We start from the raw sequence: 21,385 nt of genomic DNA, 5'->3' as shown, positions 1-21,385 counted from the left end.
CTTAAGTTTTCACCTTCTGGGAGACCTGGATCATACTCTTCTACATCAATGCCCTCTATTTAACTCAAAAATGTATATTCATGATCCCAAGACATGCCCTTCACCACTATGCCTTATCAGCAGGAATGCATAAGTAATAAGTAAGGGATATAATGTCTCGTGTCTGTTATGTACTACTATAAAGCAATGTTACACAAATCCTAAATTCTGCCATTTGGTATACAGTATGAGACAACTTTTCATTGATTCATTCTCACAAGGGACTCAAATTTATCAGCATCTATTAGGAGTAACAGGACTCAATTATGGATTATCCAAAATTTGGAATATCAAGCAGGTATTTAAGAAGTATTAGAAGAGTAAGGAGTTGAGAAAAGTTCAAACCATGCTGGTAAATGAAAAGAATAGATAAAAAGCAACATGACCCTATGCATGTTAGGCATATCAAAGAAGCACTGAAGAACATACACCAAAATGTTAGGAGTGATTATATCCAGTGGCAGGGGTAATGATAGGGTATTCATCCTGGAGATATGTACACCTATGTTCACACAAAAACCTACACATGAACGTTCACAGCAGCTTTATTTGTAATAGCCAAAACATGGAAACAATTAAAATGTCTCTCGATAAGTGAATGTTTAAACTGTGGTACAACCATACCATGGAATACTACTATATAATAAAAAAGAACAAAGAATTGATATATACAACAACTCAGATGGCTCTCAAGGGCATTAAGTGAAAAAAGTCAATCTCAAAAGGTCACATACTATATGATTACACTGATATAATATTCTCAATATGACAAAGTTTTAGAGATGGAAAACAGATTAGGGTAGGATAGCCAGGGGTTAGGAATGGTGGGGGTAACAAGAAGAGGTGTGACTACAGAGGGGTAGCACCAGGAAGATCTTTGGTATGATGTTCTGTATCCTGAAAGTCATGGTAGTTACACACACCTACATGTATACTAAGAAAGGTCTAAAACAGTCATCTAAACTTCTACTTTAAGAAGCTACGAAAAGAAGAGCAAATTAAAAATAAAAAGAAGAGCAAATTAAAAAGTAAGCAGAAGGAAAGAAATAAATGAGAGTAAAGATGAAAGAAAGTTCAAATGAACGATAGTGAGCTCAATAAAACCAAACCTTAATCTTTGAAGAGACCAGTAAAACTCTACCCAGATTAATCAAGAAAAAGACAATTAGCACTATCAGGAATGTGAAAAAAGAAACTATTACAAATCCTTTAGACAATAAAAGAATTAAGAAAATATTATGCATATTTTTGTTCAATTAAAAAATAAATGAACAAATCCTTTGAAAAATATAATTTATCAAAACTAAATCAAGAATAAAATTTAAAATCTGAGTAGCCTTACATGTTTTAAAAATTATATTTGGAAGTAAAAACTTTCCCATAAAGAAAACTCAGCCAAAGATTAGCTTTATTGGTGAAGTCTACTAAATATGTATGATAGAAATAATACCAATCTTACACAAACTCTTTCAGAAAATAGAGAAGGAACTATTTCCTACCCCATTTTAAATGTGGCCAGTATACCTAAAACAAAGACTGCAAGAAAACTAGTATCCCTCATAAACATACACATAAAAATTCTTTTAAAAAAATTAGTAAACTGAATCCAGCAACTTATAAAAAAGATGACACATCATGACCAAGTGTGGTTTATCCCAGGAATGCAGGGTTGATTTAACATTTGAAAATCAATCAATAAATTCACTATATTAAGAAAAGGGAGGAGGGACTTCCCTGGTGGCACAGTGGTTGGGAATCCGCCTGCCAGTGCAGGTGACAAGGGTTCAAGCCCTGGTCCGGGAAGATCCCACATGCCGCGGAGGAACTAAGCCCGTGCGCCACAACTACTGAGCCTGCGCTCTAGAGCCCATGCTCCACAACAAGAGAAGCCACCGCAAGGAGAAGCCCACACACTGCAACGAAGAGTAGCCCCCGCTTGGCGCAACTAGAGAAAGCCCGCGTGCAGCAACGAAGACCCAACGCAGCCAAAAATAAATAAATATATTTTTAAAAAAGGGGGGGGAATCATATAATCATCTAACAGATGCAGAAAAAATATCGATGAAGTTATACATCTATTCATAGTTTAAAAAAATCTCAACAAACTAGAAAGAAAACTTCTTCCACCTAATAAATAAAGATCACCTAAGAAAAATCTAGCTAAAACAATTCTTAATGGTGAAAAGCTGAATGCAGTCCCGTAAAGATCAGGAAAAAAGCAAAGATGTCTACTTTTACCACTTCTATTCAACACGGTACTGGAGGCCTAGTCAATACAATAAGGAAGAAAAAAGAAGTTAGCTTGGAAAGGAAGATGTAAAATTTATGGATAATAGGGACTGTGAATAAACCTAAGGAATCTTACTAGAACTAATAGGTGCATATAACAAGATCACAGAATACATGGTCAATATAAAAAGAATCAACTGCATTTCTATATACCAGTCATAAACAATTACACACTGAAAATTTTTTGAACACACAGCAACGAAGACCCAACGCAGCCATAAACAAACAAATAAATAAATAAATAAATTTATATTAAAAAAATACAGCGATCAAGAGTAATACTGATGCAGGAGGGAAATCCAAAAGGGAGGGGATATATGTATATGTATGGCTGATTCATTTTGCTGTGCAGTAGAAGCTAACACAACATTATAAAGCAACTATACTCCAATAAAAATTAATTTAAAATAAAAGAGTAATACTAATGGAAAGACAGACACTAGATCAAACAAAATGAAAACAGAAGAGAAATAGTTTAACTTCTATAAAAATGTACCCAAAAGAAAAGAAAAAAGACTTGCACAACAATGTTCATAGCAGCTTTATCCATAAAGGTTGAAAACTAGAGATAATAAATAACCATAAAGAAGGAAATAAACAAAATTTTAGGATAATAAAACAACAGAATGTTAATCAACAATGAAAAGGGATGAACTACTTATACACCCAACCAACATGAAAAACTGCAAAAACACTATGCTGAGCAAAAGAAGCTGGAGAAGAAATTTTAAAATACCTACTTCATTAGTGTGACAACTAAATAACCAAGCCATCATTCTCTTTCTAATGCAACTGAAAATTAATTTAAAATACATTACAATAGACTACTGCTTTGAGGTGTTCAGTACCAACACCTGCGAAATGAAACCCTTAATCAATCTCTAACTTGTGAGATTATACTATAACACAATAGGAATGCACACTTTGTAAAGATGAATGTTACTTTTTAATATACTTATCCACAGGAAAAGCAATTATTATTTTACATTGTTTCAGTTGCTTTTCAATTAGTAAGTAAAAACTATGTGAAAAATACTGCTATTTAGTTACAGCTATTTAGTTCTTTTTTAAAAATTTTATTTATTTTCTTCGTTGCTGCACGCAGGCTTTCTGTAGTTGCGGCAACTGGGGGCTACTCTTCGTTGTGGTGCAAGGGCTTTTCATTGCAGTGGCTTCTCTTGTTGCGGAGCATGGGTTCTAGGAGTACGAGCTTCAGCAGTTGTGGCACGAGGGCTCAGTAGTTGTGGTTCGCGGGCTCTAGAGCGCAGGCTCAGTAGTTGTGGCACATGGGCTTAGTTGCTCCGCAGCATGTGGGACCAGGGCTCAAACCTGTGTCCCCTGCACTGGCAGGCAGATTCTTAACCACTGTGCCACCAGGGAAGTCCCTATTTAGTTCTATAGTAGAATTTTTTCAAATAAAATTGATATTCTATAGTGGAAAAAAAAAAAAAGAAGCTGGACACAAGAGTTACATATGATTCCATTCACATAAAGTTCTCAAAGGACAACACTAATCTATGATGGGGGGGAAAAAACCCACAACAACTGTTGTGGAGTGGACTGACCAGGAAGAAACACAAACTTTCTAGGATGATGAAAATATTCTGTACCTTGATGCCTGGTGGGTTATACAAGTTTATGCAGTTGTAAAAACTCTATAAACTATAAACTCAGGATCTCACAGCATTTCAATTTAAACTTTTTCTCAATTAAAAAAAATTTCTTTCACTCAAAAAGTATCTGACTGCCTACCATAGCCCAGTTATTGAGAACACAAAGTTAAAATACAGGTTCCAGAAAAGACACCTCATGGTCCTGCAAGCCAAGAAATGAAAAATAAGTTAGTTACTATAATGAAAATTACACAAAAGAAAGCTTTGAGAAGTGAAAAACGGTAGACTACCAAACAAAGAATATTACAGGTATATACAACATGTACAGAAGTAATAGAAAAAATCATATTGGACCTGGGCAACTAATGTAATTTCAATGTACTTAAAAGTATGAAGCGGGGAGAGGGGCTTGAAGCACCGTACACAGGAGCTGGATAAGAAGGGACCTGATCACCCTTTCAGCCCAAGCAAAAGAATACATTTCAGCTGTTTAGCAATAAGAAACCTCTGAAAAAGTTTTGGTAGGGGAGTGATAAGTATAAATATCGTTTTAGAAAGATCACTATAGGAACCATCTGAAATACAGACTGGATAAGGCTCAGGCTACAATCAGTCCAATAAGAAAGCTATTGCGGGACTTCTCTGGTGGTGCAGTGGTTAAGAATCCGCCTGCGAATGCAGGGGACACGGGTTTGAGCCCTGGTCTGGAAAGATCCCACATGCCACGGAGCAACTAAGCCCGTGCGCCACAACTACTGAGCCTGCACCCTAGAGCCCACGAGCCACAACAACTGAGCCCGAGTGCCTAGAGCCTGTGTTCTGCAACAAGAGAAGCCACCGCAATGAGAAGCTCGCACACCACAATGAAGAGTAGCCCCTGCTCACTGCAACTAGAGAAAGCCCATGTGCAGCAATGAAGACCCAATGCAGCCAAAAATAAATAATAAATCAATCAATTTATTAAAAAAAAAAGCTATTGCAATCAATATACAACTTTACCCAACAACAGCAAAACACTAATTCTTCTCAATCTCACATGGAGCATTCACCAAGACAGATGACATTCAGGGCCATAAAACACAACTTCCCAAATGTAAAAGAACAGAAAATCATATAATAAACACTCTCAGACCACAACAGGACTAAACTAGATATCAGTAACAGAAAAATAGTTGGAAAATCCCCAAATGCTTGGATATTAAACAACATACTTCCAAATAACACATGAATCAAAGAAGAAGTCTCAGAAGAAATTAAAAGATAAAATGAACTAAATGAAAATAAAAATACAACTTATCAAAATGTGAGGGACACTGAAAGCAGTGCTTAGAGAGAAATTTATATCACTGAATGCTATATTAGAATGCCATTTCTATATATGAGAAAAGATCTAAATCAATCACCTAAACTTCCACCACTGAAAACTGGAGGGGCAGACGGCAAATTAAATCCAAAATAACAGAAGAAATCATAAAAATCAGAGCAGAAATCAATGAAACTGAAAACTGGAAATCAACAGAAAAAAATCAAAAGCTAGTTCTCTATAAAATTAGTAAGTCTTTACTGGGGAGAGGTAAAAATGGGGAATTGGTGTTCAGTGGGTATAGAGATTCAGCTTTGCAAGATGAAACAGTTGTACAGTAGATCTAGAGATCTACTGTACAACAATGTGAGTATAGTTAACTGTATGCTGATACTGTATGTAATACCATATGCTTAAAAACTGTTAAGATACTTTTTTTTAAAAAAAGGCAGCAAGCCTATAGCCAGGCTAAGAAAAAAAGGTATAAATTACTGATATCAGAAATGAAAGTGGGGACATCACTACAGACCCCATAGACATTAAAAGGATAATAAAGGAATACTATGAACAACTCTATGCCCGCAAATTTGATAACCTAGATGAATTGAACCAATTCCTCGGAAGACACAATCTGTCAAAACTCACACAAGAAGAAACAGACAATCTGAATAGGTCTATAGCTATTAAAGAAATTGAATCAGTAATTAATAACCTTCCAAAAAAGAAAGTACCAGGCCCTACGGATTCACTGGTGAATTCCACCAAACATTCAAGGAAGAAATTATACCAGTTCTCTACAATCTCTCCCAGAAGACCAAAGCAGAGGGAATACTCCTAACTCATTCTATGAGGCCAGGATTACTCTAATATCCAAACCAGACAAAGATATTGCACGAAAAGAAAACTAGACCAATCTATCTCATGAACATAGATGCAAAAATCCTCAACAGCTATTAGTAATCTGAATCAAACAATGTGTAAAAAGAATTATACGCCACAACAAAGTGGAATTTCTTCCAGGTATGCAAGGCTGATTCAACCTTTAAAAATTAATTAGGGGCTTCCCTGGTGGCACAGTGGTTGAGAATCTGCCTGCCAATGCAGGGGACACGGGTTCACGCCCTGGTCTGGGAAGATCCCACATGCCGCGGAGCAACTAGGCCTGTGAGCCACAACTACTGGAGCCTGCGCGTCTGGAGCCTATGCTCCCAACAAGAGAGGCCGCGATAGTGAGAGGCCCGCGCACCGTGATGAAGAGTGGCTCCCGCTTGCTGCAACTAGAGAAAGCCCTTACACACAAACGGAGACCCAATGCAGCCAAAAATAAATAAATTAAAGAAATTCTCAAAAAAAAAAATTAATTAATGTAATCCATCACCATCAACAGGCTGAAAAAGGAAAAGGCTATTGCAATGGACTAGGTAAAAGTTGGTGAGCACATGTATTAGAACACAGCTGTAAGTAGTTATCCATTCATTCACACCATGTGCCAACACCTGGGACATAATAGAAAATAAGACAAAATTCATGCTCTCATACATAGATAGAGCCTACAATCTATCAGAGAGACAGACAGTGAACAAGTCCCTGTTGCAGGAACTACACCTAGACCAGACAGAAGTGGCAAGCTGATGATGATGAAGTTTTAACTAGGTTAAAAAACAGGGAGGGGCTATGACTGAGGGGAATATTACAAGTAGGATATACAAAGGTCCTAAAGCAAAAGAAAAAGCACAGTATATCAGAAGTACTGAAAGGATCCAGGTTTAATATCACATAAACAATAGAAGAGGATTACATTACAGTTGTAGTTTTGCTGGTCATCAGGTAAAAATAAAGATACAAGAAGGCAAAAAAAACCACTCAGCCTCCTTACCTTCGTGAGCCTCCCACACTCCCTGCCTGCATCAGCACCATGCTCAGGAAGGCCCTGCTCCTCTCTGCCTGGTTTGCCCTGGCTGTGACTTACCCCACACTACTCCCAGAATTCATCACTGACCTACAGTCAGTCAACCACTGTCCTACTACACTTGACCAGTGACCAAGATACAGAAACAACCATTGACTTGTATTTGGAGAACACACAGGATTTTTGCATTACCTACTAATGTGGAATTAAACACCCTCAGCTCTGAGGAAGAAGTCACTAAGGCCAGAGTTGATTATGAGTCACTTCACACAGAAAACTCATGGAGTAAAGATTATGAAGATGTCACTGCTGGTTATTCCAAAGAGCCCGTGACTGAAGCACCAGATGAGCCCAGCATCTTCATGGGACGCAATGAGTCCAGCTCACTGTTTTTGTTTTTTGTTAGAAAATGAAGCAGTTCTCCATTAGCTGTGACCATCACTCCGCTAACCACAACTTTCTAAAAAGATTCTGAGCCTCTGAACAAGCCTACCATTCCATTATAGGAGCTTGAATAATTGCAAAGACTGTGAGACATAGGATGTACCCACTTGAGGAAAGAGTGGCAGAAATTGTACACAGACAGAAAAGGGGCATCTCGTAATCTCTTCACCATGTCCCATTTAATGTGGGCCCAATAAATGTTCGTTTGAATTGAAAAAAAAGAAGTTATGGGTGCCTACAAAAGAGTACCTTAGGTGATGACCTATGACATCCAGGGTAAACAGACTAAAGAGCTGATATCCTTTTTAAAGATAATGAAAAAAATAAAGATGGCAGGAACTGCCAAGAGTTACAGAATTTGAAGGAAAAACTCTCAAGTGTACAATCTTTTTCCAGCTGTGCTCCAGATTCAATCTTTCTACTCTTTAAGGAGAAATCCAGAAGTTGAAACAAAGTATCTTTTTAAATTAAGCACTTAAAATTTAATACACACACACAAATTCAATACACAGTAATCCTGATAAATAAATACATAAATGTTATCCAGAAAAGGTAAGTTTCTGAAATGTATGTAATACCAAAACTTAATTTTGCCTTTTCAACTATGATTTTTACCAATATTTAATATATCTATTTAATAATGCCCATTTGAACTATTTATATTCAGCCTTTAAACACTTTCTGAAATTTCTTCAATGACTTGTATCACTTAATACAAAATTAATTATGTTTCTAACTGCAAGTTTAATATCTTATAAAGGAATTACTTACAGGGACATTAAGTGCATACTGTAGTCCTTGAGGAAGTCTTTCATGTGTCTCCATCTGCTCTTCATCATTTTTCACTGTCTCCTCATGGACCATGAGTTCATCATGTGATATCATATCCTGTTGTCTCATTTCACTTTCTTGTAACACTTCATCTGCAGCAAGGATCTCCTGGTGAGGCATACTCCGATCTTGAAGAACTGACTCCTGCAGCTCTCCAGACACAGTAGACTGGCCAGACACTCCACCCATTACAACCATTGCCCTGGAAGACTGCATTTCGTCTATGCCGCCACATTTAAGAAATAATCCTTCCAGTTTGTCGTCAATGTTCATGCTTAAGTATAACTGCCTAGAAAGACCAAGTTTGGCAACAAAGCATAATAAATTAGTTTTATATGTCTACTTGAATTTTTTAAATTTCAAATTATGAAAGGTTCACACTATAATAAAAATGTTTTATTCATATAATTCAATATTGCCTCCAATTTAAAAATTACCATGATAAATTTCCAAAGGCTGGTAGAGTAAAACACAAATTTTTATTTCTGACATTAAGACACAAAATCCTAATCTATTTCATTATGAAAAATAAGCATAACGTAAAGCAAATTGGGGGAAAGTATTTGTAACACCAGAAGGATCCACATCCTTTAATATACTAAAATGTCTTAAAAATAAAAAGAAATAACATTAAGAAATAAACTGAGAGAACAGTTTCAGGCAAATCATAAGGAAAAATTAGAAATAGTCACTAAATATATAAAATAATATTCACTTACAGTAGTAATTAAAGAAATGAACATTAAAACCATATTTTATCCACCAAACTGATAATAACTCTTAAAAAATACATCTGAGGTTGAGGTGGCAGGGGAAAAAAAAAAAAAAGACACTCATCTACTGACAGTGGGAGTATATTAGTTCAACTATTTTCAAAGGTAATTTGGTACCATATAGCAAAAGCCATAAAAATGCACATATTCTTTGAACTGGTGATTTTACTTTTAGGAACCTATCCTGATGAAATGAGAAATGCATATAAAGATATGCATGGAAAATCACTACAGCAGTACTTCAATAGTGAAAAACTGGAATTACACTGCATATTCAACAAAAGGAAACTGGTTAAATTATATTCATACATATGTTTTAAAACTAGACTTCAGTAAATTTACTAAAAATCATTGAACTGTACACTTAGGATGGGTGAATTTTATTGTATATAAATTATATCTCAATGTTTTTCTTAAAAACAGAATCAGAAAAATGGCTATCCTTGGGTGAAGAGGCTGTTGATAGGAGGTAGGAAAAGGGGGGGTGTCTGGAAACTGACAATGTTTTTCCTGAGTTGAATGCTGATTGCACAGGTGTGCTCACGTTGTAAAATTTTAAGATGTATATATCCGTGATATGCATACATTTCTGCCAGAATAAATAAATTCAAATTTACTGAATTTATACTTCAGTAAAAAGTTAAAGTCTGTTGGAATTCAAAAAATATCCATACAGTCAAAAAATATTCTTGAAAAATATTTGAAAATTTGGGGGAAAAGCCTGATATATTAAGAGAAATGTGTGTATAAATATGTGTTTGTACACAGATTTATTGAAAATGCTAACAATATTAATATTACCACTGGGTGGTGAAATTACCAGGTTTTTTTCATATTTACATTTATCTCTAATTTGAAAACTTCCTATAATAAAATTTTATTTCTTTCAAATGCTTTTAAATTTGTTAAAATGGAAAAAGTAGTATTTTCATTACTAATATATTCTTAAATAGTTGCACATGATTAAATAAATTTAAGAGGTCATGATAAGAACTAGACACTATTAAATAATTACATTATCTTATTACGTTATCTTATTTTTTCCATTATTACAGAAAAAACAGGCAACGTTAAATCTTCTAACTTTCGGTGCTGTAAATTCGCACTCCACTGTGTTACTTGAGGAACTAGCATAACAATAATCATGAAATCCAAAGAAACTTCATCTCAAAGAATGTCAGAACATTGGTACTGTTTGTTTTTTATCAGACTGTGCAAAATAAACACACACACTCGCCCAACATGATGGGCCCACAATTAGTAAATGCATTAACTATGTTTCAGTTTAGTCACCTCTTTCCCAAATCAATCAGGTAGTAATGGTTACTACTTTGATCATAGCTTTCAGAGGTACAATAAATGATCAGTTAAATTCAAATACACTACTGAAATTTAAATACTCTTTCATTTACTAAGGTTATCGTCTAGGGCGAAAACTTTACTTAAATGCACAGCTCAAAAAACAGCTCATATAAACAGCAAAGTAAATAAAAATATAATTCATACTTGCTAACCTTGTCTTCCCTGGTACCAGCTAGTATGGTAAGTCCAGAATACATACTGGACAAAGGAACAAGAATCTAATTGCTCTTTCCAAAATCTTTAAGTAGTCTAAAGGACAAACATTTAAAACATATCACCAAATAACTGTCCTCTTCAAATATTCTATTTACCACATTTCTAGAGAATAAACTATCTCACAACTAAGTGAAATTTAAGTCTCTTAGGGTTAAAATTTGCTTATTTCTTTGGAAATCCTTACCAAATCAATTATATTCTTCTAATCTGTTTATTGTTTTCCTAAAGGATTTGGAAAGCCCCCAACTTAAGAGGGACGTATATATACACAAAGCCACCCTTTATTGCTGTGACATCTGCAATTGCCACATACATTATTATTAAAAAAAAAAAAACCCACACCCTTGGGAGCTTTTAAAGAATACGGGAGAAGTAAAAGAAGTAGTTATTAAAAGAAGACATTAATAAAAGATATTAGACAAACTGACCCAGGACAGAACTTTTTTTAAAAAATTAGCTAAAGTTGAAACTGACTTACTAACCCAATGCAAGATCTATATTTCCCTAAAGTAGTGGTCCTCATCTCCAATGTTTTTTGTCATGCACCTCATCAATTTTTTTAAATTTATCATATCCTAATACATGTATACTATTTAAAACTATACCTATAATACTGTGTTAATATGTAATATGCCTATTAAAATAAACATAAAACATAATTTTTTAAAACTAACCTTATCCCTAACATCAGGCTGAAACAGTAAGTATTGAGGAAGTCAAAGGACTTTGGAGAGAGAGAATATCTGGGGGAAAAAAGGCAGGTTTGCAAAAAAGTGCCAGAATGAGGGATTTGGAACAGGAAGATACCACACCTCAATATACAGGTAGTAAATAAAACGGGAAGTGGAAATACTGTTAACGAAGGCAAACTTGACCTCCTCGAAAATTTTCTCGAGAACAGGCCATATATACGGAAAAAGGAATCGCTCTTCCTTTGCTACATATGGTTTCTTATTCCTATGACCCCAAATGAAGCCATATATTTCAAATTACTGGCTAGCCTAAAAACTGTTCTTGAGACAATTTCCCTTAAATACCAGAAACTACTAAGATTTCAACACAGATTTCAGTATCAATGAACACTGCTTTGACATGGTTTTAAAGTTAGTTTTGGAAAATCTGCCAGAATGAAAACTGTATGTACCACTGAGCCAGCAACCTCACTGCCAGGAGTATATACAATCCTATGTATGTGCTTAGTCATAAAAATTAACCAAAGATGTATGTACAAGGATGTCTGCTGCGACCTTTTAATGGAAAAAGATTGGAAACAACCTAAGCATCCACTAATAGAAGACTTGTTAAATTAATTATGATTCAACCATACACTGGAATACACACAGCCACTAAAGTGAATGAGGTAGTTATATGTGCTGGGTAAAAAGTTTTCCAAGATATATTAAGTGGAAAAAAAAAAATCAAGAAGAAGATACATAAACAAATAAGTGAGCCCCACTTGTATCACACACCTCAACCAGTGTCTGGGCAGAGTAAGCTGGACAGGAAATAAACAAGGCTCGCAAACAAAAAAAGTTAATTTCACTAAGCCCATGGTAAATGGGAAAAGGACAAAGCTACCCTAAGAAAAATGATAAAGAAAAGTATGTTTTTTATTGTCCTTGAAGCTCTCTTATATGCACTTACTATCTTTAACTTTCCCCCTTGTAACTCCTACATGATCTATGTCAAAGCTCTTATGTGCTTCTCTGCACATTCAAAAACCCAAATAGAGCAAAAGGTCCCATGCTCAAAAGTTAACACAGGCTACTTCCCTTCGCTAATTTCAATATTTTCAGGGAGGATCAGCTGAGTGTAAAGAAAGGAAACTGATGTTATCAATCTGCACTAACATGCGAATATTTAAATGTCTCTTCCTGCTAAACCTTCAAAAAGCCAACTGTTTTTTGACCCAAATGTCTATACAATTAATGGAAATTCAGGAGTTAGGAATATTACACAGGAGAGAGAAAAAAAGAAAGAATGCTTAAGTCATGTCACTTACATGAAAGGCTGCTCTGGAAGAAAAAAAGAAATAAACAACTAATCTGCATTCCCAGGAGCCTCTGTCAAATGGGGAAAAAGAAGGACTAGGTGGAGTAATAAGCAATAAGCCACCCTGAGCTCCTTGTAATGACCCATTATTCTGCAACTGAAGGAAGCTTGGGCAGCTGACAAAGAATATAAAATCGCAGAGCTGTTATGATCCAAGACAGGACGGACAGTGATGTTCTAGAACTAATTGAGCTAAAGGTAAGATGGCACTCCTTCTGGAGTTACCCAGAACAGAGATTGCTAAAAACTAAAACTTAGTAAGAGAGGGAGGGAAGGAAGGGGCCCACTTCAGGCCAATTTCTCTGAAATCCCCCTTTAGCAGATTACTTCAAACACTGCATTCTTTTCTCCCTTCCAAGTTTTGTTCTTCCCTCATCTCCATCCCTCTGCCAGAGAAGCTAGAAGGTATAGTAAAAGGGATATTGAGGAGACCACAATTCAGCTTTCTGCTCCATTCAATTCTCCCTCTCCCACACACACTCCCACCATCCTTTTGTACTGAAAAATGTTTGGTTCAGCTGTGTAAAAGTAATCCAAATTGCAGCCAATTAAGAAATCCCTAGTCATTTAAGCCTAATGGCAATGCGGTACTTAAAGAGAATATAAATTATCAGCCATCACTTTCTCCTGCCTTCCAGAAAAGACAGTTGACTCTTCTTGTTGGACCTTCTAATTTAATGCTTCTAATCAACTGTGTGCAAGCAATTAGAAACTATGCTTTATAGATTTGTATAAGCTGAAATAGAGTAAATAAGCTTTGAGTCAGGGCTTTTAATATGGAGTTAAATACATGGGCATTTGAGACAAGTATTTTCTCAGCTGAGGGGACTGTCTGGGCTTGTTTTCAGAGGACAAAGTTAACAGAAGCATAATATATGAACAAATTGGGCATTACTACTCATTTTTGATCAACTATACAATGCTTACTGTGTTTTTTATGGGAATTCTATAAATTAAAATGGGAATTCAACTTAAAAATTCTATAAATTATGGGAATTCAACTTAAAAATGCTTACTGAGGGCTTCCCTGGTGGCGCAGTGGTTGAGAATCTGCCTGCCAATGCAGGGGACACGGGTTCGAGCCCTGGTCTGGGAAGATCCCACATGCCACGGAGCAACTAGGCCCGTGAGCCACAATTACTGAGCCTGCGTGTCTGGAGCCTGTGCCCCGCAACGGGAGGGGCCGCGATGGTGAGAGGCCCGCGCACCGCGATGAAGAGTGGCCCCCGCTTGCCACAACTAGAGAAAGCCCTCGCACAGAAACGAAGACCCAACACAGCCAAAAATAAATAAATAAACAAAGTAAACAATGCCTTAAAACAAAAAACAAAAAAACCCAGAGTGCTCTGGTGTATTAAAAAAAAAAAATGCTTACTGAGTTTTTTATGGGAATTCTATGCAATTAATGAGGAAAATGTCTTTCCAAATTTATGAATAGTGTTGAGTCTATATTATAAAATTCAGAGATTATCATAACCTGGAGAAGAAAGACAACTAACATGTGTTGAGGATCTACCAGATGTAAGACACTATGCTGGGCACATTGATATGTTACTTCACTTAATATTTACAGTAACACTCAAGACAGTAATAGTAGATCCCCATTTAACAGACGAAGAAACTGGAGTTTACCCAAAGTCACAAAGCTAGCATGTAAACTGGGATTTGAAAACAGACTTACCTGGTTTAATGCACTTTTTACCATACCATACCACCTCCGTCTTGAAAAGACCCTGGACACTAAGAACTCGTTGAACTCATTCTCTTCTCACCCACCCACTCTGAAGCCACCCTGTCACCACTGCTTGGCTTGGTAAAGCAATCCTTAGTTGGCTACTCCCATCTCATGGCTACCATGGGAGAATCCTGTGTGACACAGAATCCCTTTTCTCCTTCAGCATGCATAGACACCTTCCACAATTCCTATTTTCCACTTCTACCTATTATTCACAGCTCAGTAAATTTCTCCTCGTTCTTTTTTCATGGGTTCACATATACCCCCTTAATCCTTCCATTCTTTCTTCAAACCTTTACCAAGTTACTTTAGGAAAATCTCTCTTTCTTTTTCCTTTACTTTCCCATTTTCACTTGGAAATCAAAAAAATAATCCTAAATACGGCTGATAAATGTAGGAGCTATGCTAAAGATATACCTGTATCAAAGAAAAGAGGACTGTAAGTTTTAAAGTGAAAACAGATTTGAAGGCTTGTGCCATAATCCTCTAATATTCTTGAAAGCACCTACGTTCCCCTTCAGAATGTACGTGAATATTGATCTGCCACTTTATCACCTTTAATTAAATCTGCATTCAGGTGTGAAAGAAAATATCTCACTTAAAGAGACTGCTTTTCTGTTTTATTTATTGAGTTTGGCTGTAATATTATTTTCCATCAACATTTATTGAATAATGTAAAACTTCAACTAAATGAGTCAAAACAGATTATAGTTGGCAAGCTTAGGAACCTAAACATCATTCTTTTCTATAAAAATAGTAATTTCCAACTCAAAATCTTCTCCCAAATCAATAATACCCTGCCTTGTACCAGAACCCATTCAACCTATAAAGAAACTTCACTCATAGGCAAAAGAGAAGTACTCAAAGGAACCTGAAACAGATTAAAAAAAAAGCTAGATTTCACAAATTACTTCTGATTCAAAGTATTTTCAACAAACTCCTTGCTGTCTGGAGGATGCCAGTTACATTAATTTGGATATTAATATTTCTAACCTATGTAGTCAGTGAGAAATTACACCTTACAAATATCAGCATTAGAAATACAAATATCAATCAGCCTCAAGATCAAATTGGTACTACAAAGAAACCCATGATCAAAATGGATTTAACAACTTGCCATTTGTCATTCCTCAGAAGTTTTCTATTCCCTCTCATCCTTCAAAAGTATAGTTTTGATCTAAGCAAAAACTGCTTCATCTCTAATTTAGAAACAAAATCTAGCTCTTACCTAGGGATATTCTTCATTAAGAAACCCCTTCAGATACACCTTTGTATAACTACCATTTTGCATCTATAAAGCATATTTTGTAAACTATGCCCTTTGACTTTTAAATTGTTACTATTCAAAACATCCTAATAGGAGTATCATTTACAATAATGGCAACTAGACAAAATGGCCTTTTTTATTAGTGCTAGCAACAATAAAAGATGTTTAATAAGAGAATTTACAGACTAAGATAAATCACTTTATACAATATGACAACTAAATAAAAACCTGTGATCGTCTTTTAACCACAGAAAAATAATTTATAAATATTTAAGCCAAAGTTAACAGGCATCATCTCTATATGCCCAATGCCCCGCTCAAATAAAGCAGAATCTAAGCATATTCTCCATTCCAAATACTCATCACCAGTCTTCTAAAACAATGTAACAAGAAATTAGTGGTATGTAGAAATGGTAAGACATCAAATTTATGGCAACTGTTTGTTGAGAAACAGCTATATTTTATCTTAAAAAGGAGAGGGAAAGGGAAAAGGTAAAAAAGGTCCAAGCAAAACAGAACCCTACATTCTGCTAGATCTAGTTGTTTCATCCATCTCATTTTATGCCAATACCAATAATTCAAATATTCATATTAAAAATACTCTATTAGGAAGCTATAAAATTTCTACAGTTTTGTATAATAAAAGAAACATTAAAAATACTTCTTTGGGGCTTCCCTGGTGGCGCAGTGGTTGAGAGTCTGCCTGCAGATGCAGGGGACACGGGTTCGGGCCCTGGTCTGGGAGGATCCCACATGCCGCGGAGCGACTGGGCCCGTGAGCCACAACTGCTGAGCCTGCGCGTCTGGAGCCTGTGCTCCGCACCAAGAGAGGCCACGATAGTGAGAGGCCCGCGCACCGCGATGAAGAGTGGCCCCCGCTTGCCGCAACTAGAGGAAGCCCTCGCACAGAAACAAAGACCCAATGCAGCCATAAATAAATAAATAAACAAAAATTAAAAAAAAAAAAAAAACTTCTTAAACTTCCCTATACACTAAGCTATTTTTAATATGTACTATATAATAACCAAGACTCATTCCAAAACAGAAAAGTGTTAACTATTTAAATCAAAATTTTAATTTTTAAACATTGGATAAATGCTCTCACTTAACAGTACAAACCCTATTTGTGAAGTACAATAAAACTAAAAATGCGTCTGTTGCCTTCAATGCCAAAAACACCGAAAATGTCTTATAACCATTTACTAATAAAGTTAAATCAATAGGCCTAATATAAATACTCGACACAAGTATACAAAATTTACCAAAACTAACTGTTATCTCAAGTCTCAAAAAAAAAGGTACCTAGGTTAATATATGTTGATATTGACATAAAATATGATGGAAAACTGACAACTAATTTCTAACCCTTTAATAAATTCTCTAATAGAAACATACAATATTTGATACTTGTTTCAAAATACAGTATTTACAACAGGCCAAGAACCATATAATGTAATTACAATGAAATATTTTTCATCTACAAAAATATAAAGTATATAATCTTTGGGAATAAGTTGTTCTGATGAGATCTAAACATTTAGAATAATAGATTTTTTAGAGTTAGAAGGAACCAGTTACAATCATTTAGCTTTATGTGTAGCTAAAAAGATCCTCTCACCCAAGCCCCTCATCCTTGCCTTAAGACTCTAAAACGTTAAACAAACCATTTCAACCTAATGACAGTGAAACAAAATGAGGAATTATCTCAAAAGTCACTTTTAACTTTTAAGACCTTATTCTACCTTATGACATCAAGACAGCAGTATTTAATCAAAGAACCATGATGACTATTCACAAAACTAAAACTGTCTCAGAACTCAAATAAGAACAATTTCCAAAGCATTGTCACAGGCCAAGAGTTAATATGTCTTAAGACAATAAAACTTATATTTTAATGTTAGTCCAACCAGATAAATGGAAAGTAAATCTGACAAACCCTAATGTGACAGACAACTAGCTGTCCCCCCAGATTCTGTTCTCTCCTTCTTGCCCAATAATAAAATATTAAGTGAGACACACAATGACCTAGGTAAGACTCATTTTCCAGCCTCCCATGCAGTTGGTTGTGGTCATGTAACAGTTAAAGCCAATGGGACATGAGTAGAAATGATATACACAACTCTCCTAAAAGGAAAAGAAAATGTTCTTCCCTTTTCCCTCTTTCTATTGGCAGACATGATGGTAACCCTCCTGGACCACAAGATAGAAGCCACATGTTAAGAATAGCAAAGCAAGACAAAGAAGCCTAGGTCATGATGACTCTGGAGCATCCAAACAATCCTGATATTGTTTATATGGACTTTTCAAATAAATATAAATGTATTTCTACCTTTTTAAGCACCTGTCACAGTAGACAAGTCTAAATTTTAACTAATATACTTAATATAAATGATTATTAAAATTACCTACATGACTGCTTCCTTATATTAGCATAGGCAAACATACAATATGTACAAAGGTACAGTAACATATGCTTTTTCACATTTAAAAAATTATATGCCAAACACCATTAAATTTGATTAATAGGTCTAATTTCCCCACATATGAAAATAGTTCCCCTGGAAATCCTGGAAAATTTAATGTGGGTATGTATGTGTTTATGACAGGTGAGTGAAAAATGCAATAAACCCTGCTGAGGAAAAGGGTTAAAGAAGGAAACACCTTCTCACTTAAATTTCACCTAAGATTACATAATAAGCTACACATATTTTCCTGGGCTAAACTTAAAACCCAAAGCTATATCATTACTCATCAATTTTCTCTTAACACTGTTTTCTCAAGAAAAATATTAAATCCCAAGTTTCTTCCAGATATAAATACTACAACATAAAGAAACTATTATACAAACTTAACATGAAATTCTAGCAGCCAAAAAAAAGGTTTCATATTTGAAAATTTTACTTATTCATGATTATGAAAAATAAGTATTCAAGTTACCTGAGACTAACGTAAAAATGAAGACTTCAAGGAAGGGAATGCTGTAGAGTTGAAAAAGAAATCATGGTTGAGTTTCTACCTTTCATAGGCTTCAGAGACCCTCAATACCATTCAATCACTTATGCCATCCAATTCCTACAAAAAAAAATAAAAATAAAACACAACAAACAAAACACATTACTTACGGAGACAAAAACACTGTACAAATATAACATGGACAAACTGGTATGCATAATGAAGTGATCACTCTTTGTAAATAGTAAGCTATGCCTGAATAACCAGTGCAATGACTTCTTTTTAAATCTGAAACTGCGAAAATACAATAGTGATAAGTAGTAACTGAAATAACCCTGGCCTTGTAAAGAATAATTTGCCTAGATCTGGAGTGTACAACTTCAGAGACATGGGATATTGAAGGAAATTCTGAAGGTTACAGACCTACACGTTTACAAAAGAGAAATCAGTGATTAAAAACTCACTTAATAACACTATTTTTATCTGCTTTGCAAAGGCTATGAAGTGAAGAGAGAAGCAAACACAATTCTAGGCCTTAAAAATAACAAACAGAACTAGTTCTGTACAGAATATACATGTATTCACAATAGAAAGGATTACAGTTGTAAAATCATACTAAATACCTACAGAAATATGATCACCAAGGTCATCTTTGACTAGAAAAGCTGATAAAAATGGGAATAATCATAGGGAGACTGTGTTCCATACCCAAAAAAATTAAAATGAAAAACATAAGCTATACAAAAGAAGAAAATTTCCTGTCAGTGAATATTTCTGAACATAGTAACAGACTAAAGAGTTTATGGAGTTTCCTACCATAGAGGTTTTTAAAAATATTACATTCCTACCTATTAAGAATAATTTGTATTTACTCCTCCACAGAAAGCTTGGAGACCAGATGATATGACACATCTTATGATTTTATATCAGTTTTTACAATAGTGCAAAGGTAATAAGAATAGTCTTTCTCACCTAAAACATACCAGTAATAAGTCCATCTTTGTACTTCAAAAAGTATAATATATTCACTTTTTAAAACATTTCAACACTGTATCCATATTTTTTTAAAGTTTAAATTCTGATGGAACTATTTACCCCTCAGTATCCTTTCATTTCAGAATTTTCCTGCATATTCACACATGTCTACTTTTGCAGATGAACTCTTGCTCAAAAAAAACATTTTTTTTTTCACTAGGACTGTGTCATATATAAATAAATAGCAAAATGTCAACAGTAACAATAACCTGGGCAGGCAGGGAGGGGGGAGCCACAATGTGAAATTACTCCAATATGTTATCTAAAATGCCTAGTTTTCAACAACAAATTATAAGGTGTACCAAAAAAATGAAAGAAAGAAAGAAAAGAAAAATGTGACCCACGTTAATGAAAAATAGCAATCACGACAAACAGTTTCTGAGCATCCCCAGATGTTGGTTTAAGCAAAGATTTCAAAACATTTATTATAGACATGTTAAAAAAGAACCCACCTTTAACTTTTTTTTAATTATGAAAACAATCAACAGATAAGAAATTCTCAATAAGGGTACAGAATTTATGTAAAAGAACCACATGGAAATTCTGAAGTTGAAAAGTATAATAACTAAAACAAAAAATTTACTACAGGATTCAAGATGGCAGAAGAAAATAGATGACCTTGAAGATATATCAGTAGAAACTATCCAATCTGAAGAACAGTGAGGAAAAAAAATTGAAGAAAACTGAACAGAGCCTCAGAGAACAACTTATCAACATTTCTGGAGTTCCAGAGGAGAGAAAGAGCATGGAAAAAAAAATTTTTTTAATAAACCACCACCAGAAAATTTTCAAAATTTGATTTTTTAGAAGAAATCAAATCTATGGGTCTTAGAAGTTCAATAAATCTCATGGAGAATAATTACAAAGAGACACACCTAGACACATCACAGCCAAACTGTTAAAAACAAACACAAGGAGAAAAATCATGCAAGCATAAAGAGAAAAATTACTCAGCATGTGCAGGGAACCACAATACGATTAACAGCTGACTTTCAATCAGAAACAACAGAGGCCAGAAGACAGTGGGATCACATTCTCAAAGTGCTGAAAGAAAACACCTGTCAATCAAGAAGGCAGCAAAACTACCGTTCAAATATGAAGGCATAATAAACAAAGTCTCGGATGAACAAAGACTGAGAGAATTTTTTGCAGACCTGCCATACAAGAAATACTAAAGGAAGTCCATCAAGTTGAAAGGAAATGACACCAGACTTAAATACACAGGAAGAAAAGAGCACCAGAAATGGTAAATATGTGGGTTAAACTAAAAAACTCTATAAAATACATTTTTCTCATTTCTTCTCTTAACATCTTTAAAAAACATAAGAATCTATAAAGCAATGGTTATAACACTGTATTGCTGGGTTTATAGCATATATGGATGTAATATACATATATAACAGTTGTGGCACAATAGAGGAAGGAGAAAATGGAGCTATACTGGAGCAAAGTTCCTATATTTTACTGATACTGACTTAGTGTTAATATTAAGCAAACTGTTAAAATGTATAATGTAAACACCATAGCAATCACAAAGAAAATATCTTAAATTATATTTAGAAAAG

General features: G+C 35.0%; 1 protein-coding gene across 3 annotated transcripts in view; it reads right to left on the bottom strand.

Annotated features, from left to right (window-relative positions):
- ZNF148 (zinc finger protein 148) overlaps nt 1–21,385 on the bottom strand; it is a 133,587-nt gene that overhangs the window by 74,627 nt on the left and 37,575 nt on the right. For all 3 annotated transcript variants that reach the window (XM_057545334.1, XM_007182782.2, XM_057545335.1), the window contains 2 exons: nt 18,771–18,905; nt 8,369–8,717 (listed from right to left, as the gene is read on the bottom strand). In XM_057545334.1, the coding sequence (XP_057401317.1) occupies nt 8,369–8,701 (333 nt within the window). In that variant the 5' untranslated portion in view covers nt 8,702–8,717; nt 18,771–18,905. The remainder of the gene's footprint in view (nt 1–8,368; nt 8,718–18,770; nt 18,906–21,385) is intronic.

This window comes from Balaenoptera acutorostrata, chromosome 4 (genome assembly GCF_949987535.1).
Source record: "Balaenoptera acutorostrata chromosome 4, mBalAcu1.1, whole genome shotgun sequence".
Lineage (NCBI taxonomy): Eukaryota > Metazoa > Chordata > Mammalia > Artiodactyla > Balaenopteridae > Balaenoptera > Balaenoptera acutorostrata.
This window is presented reverse-complemented; position numbering and strand designations above follow the sequence as displayed.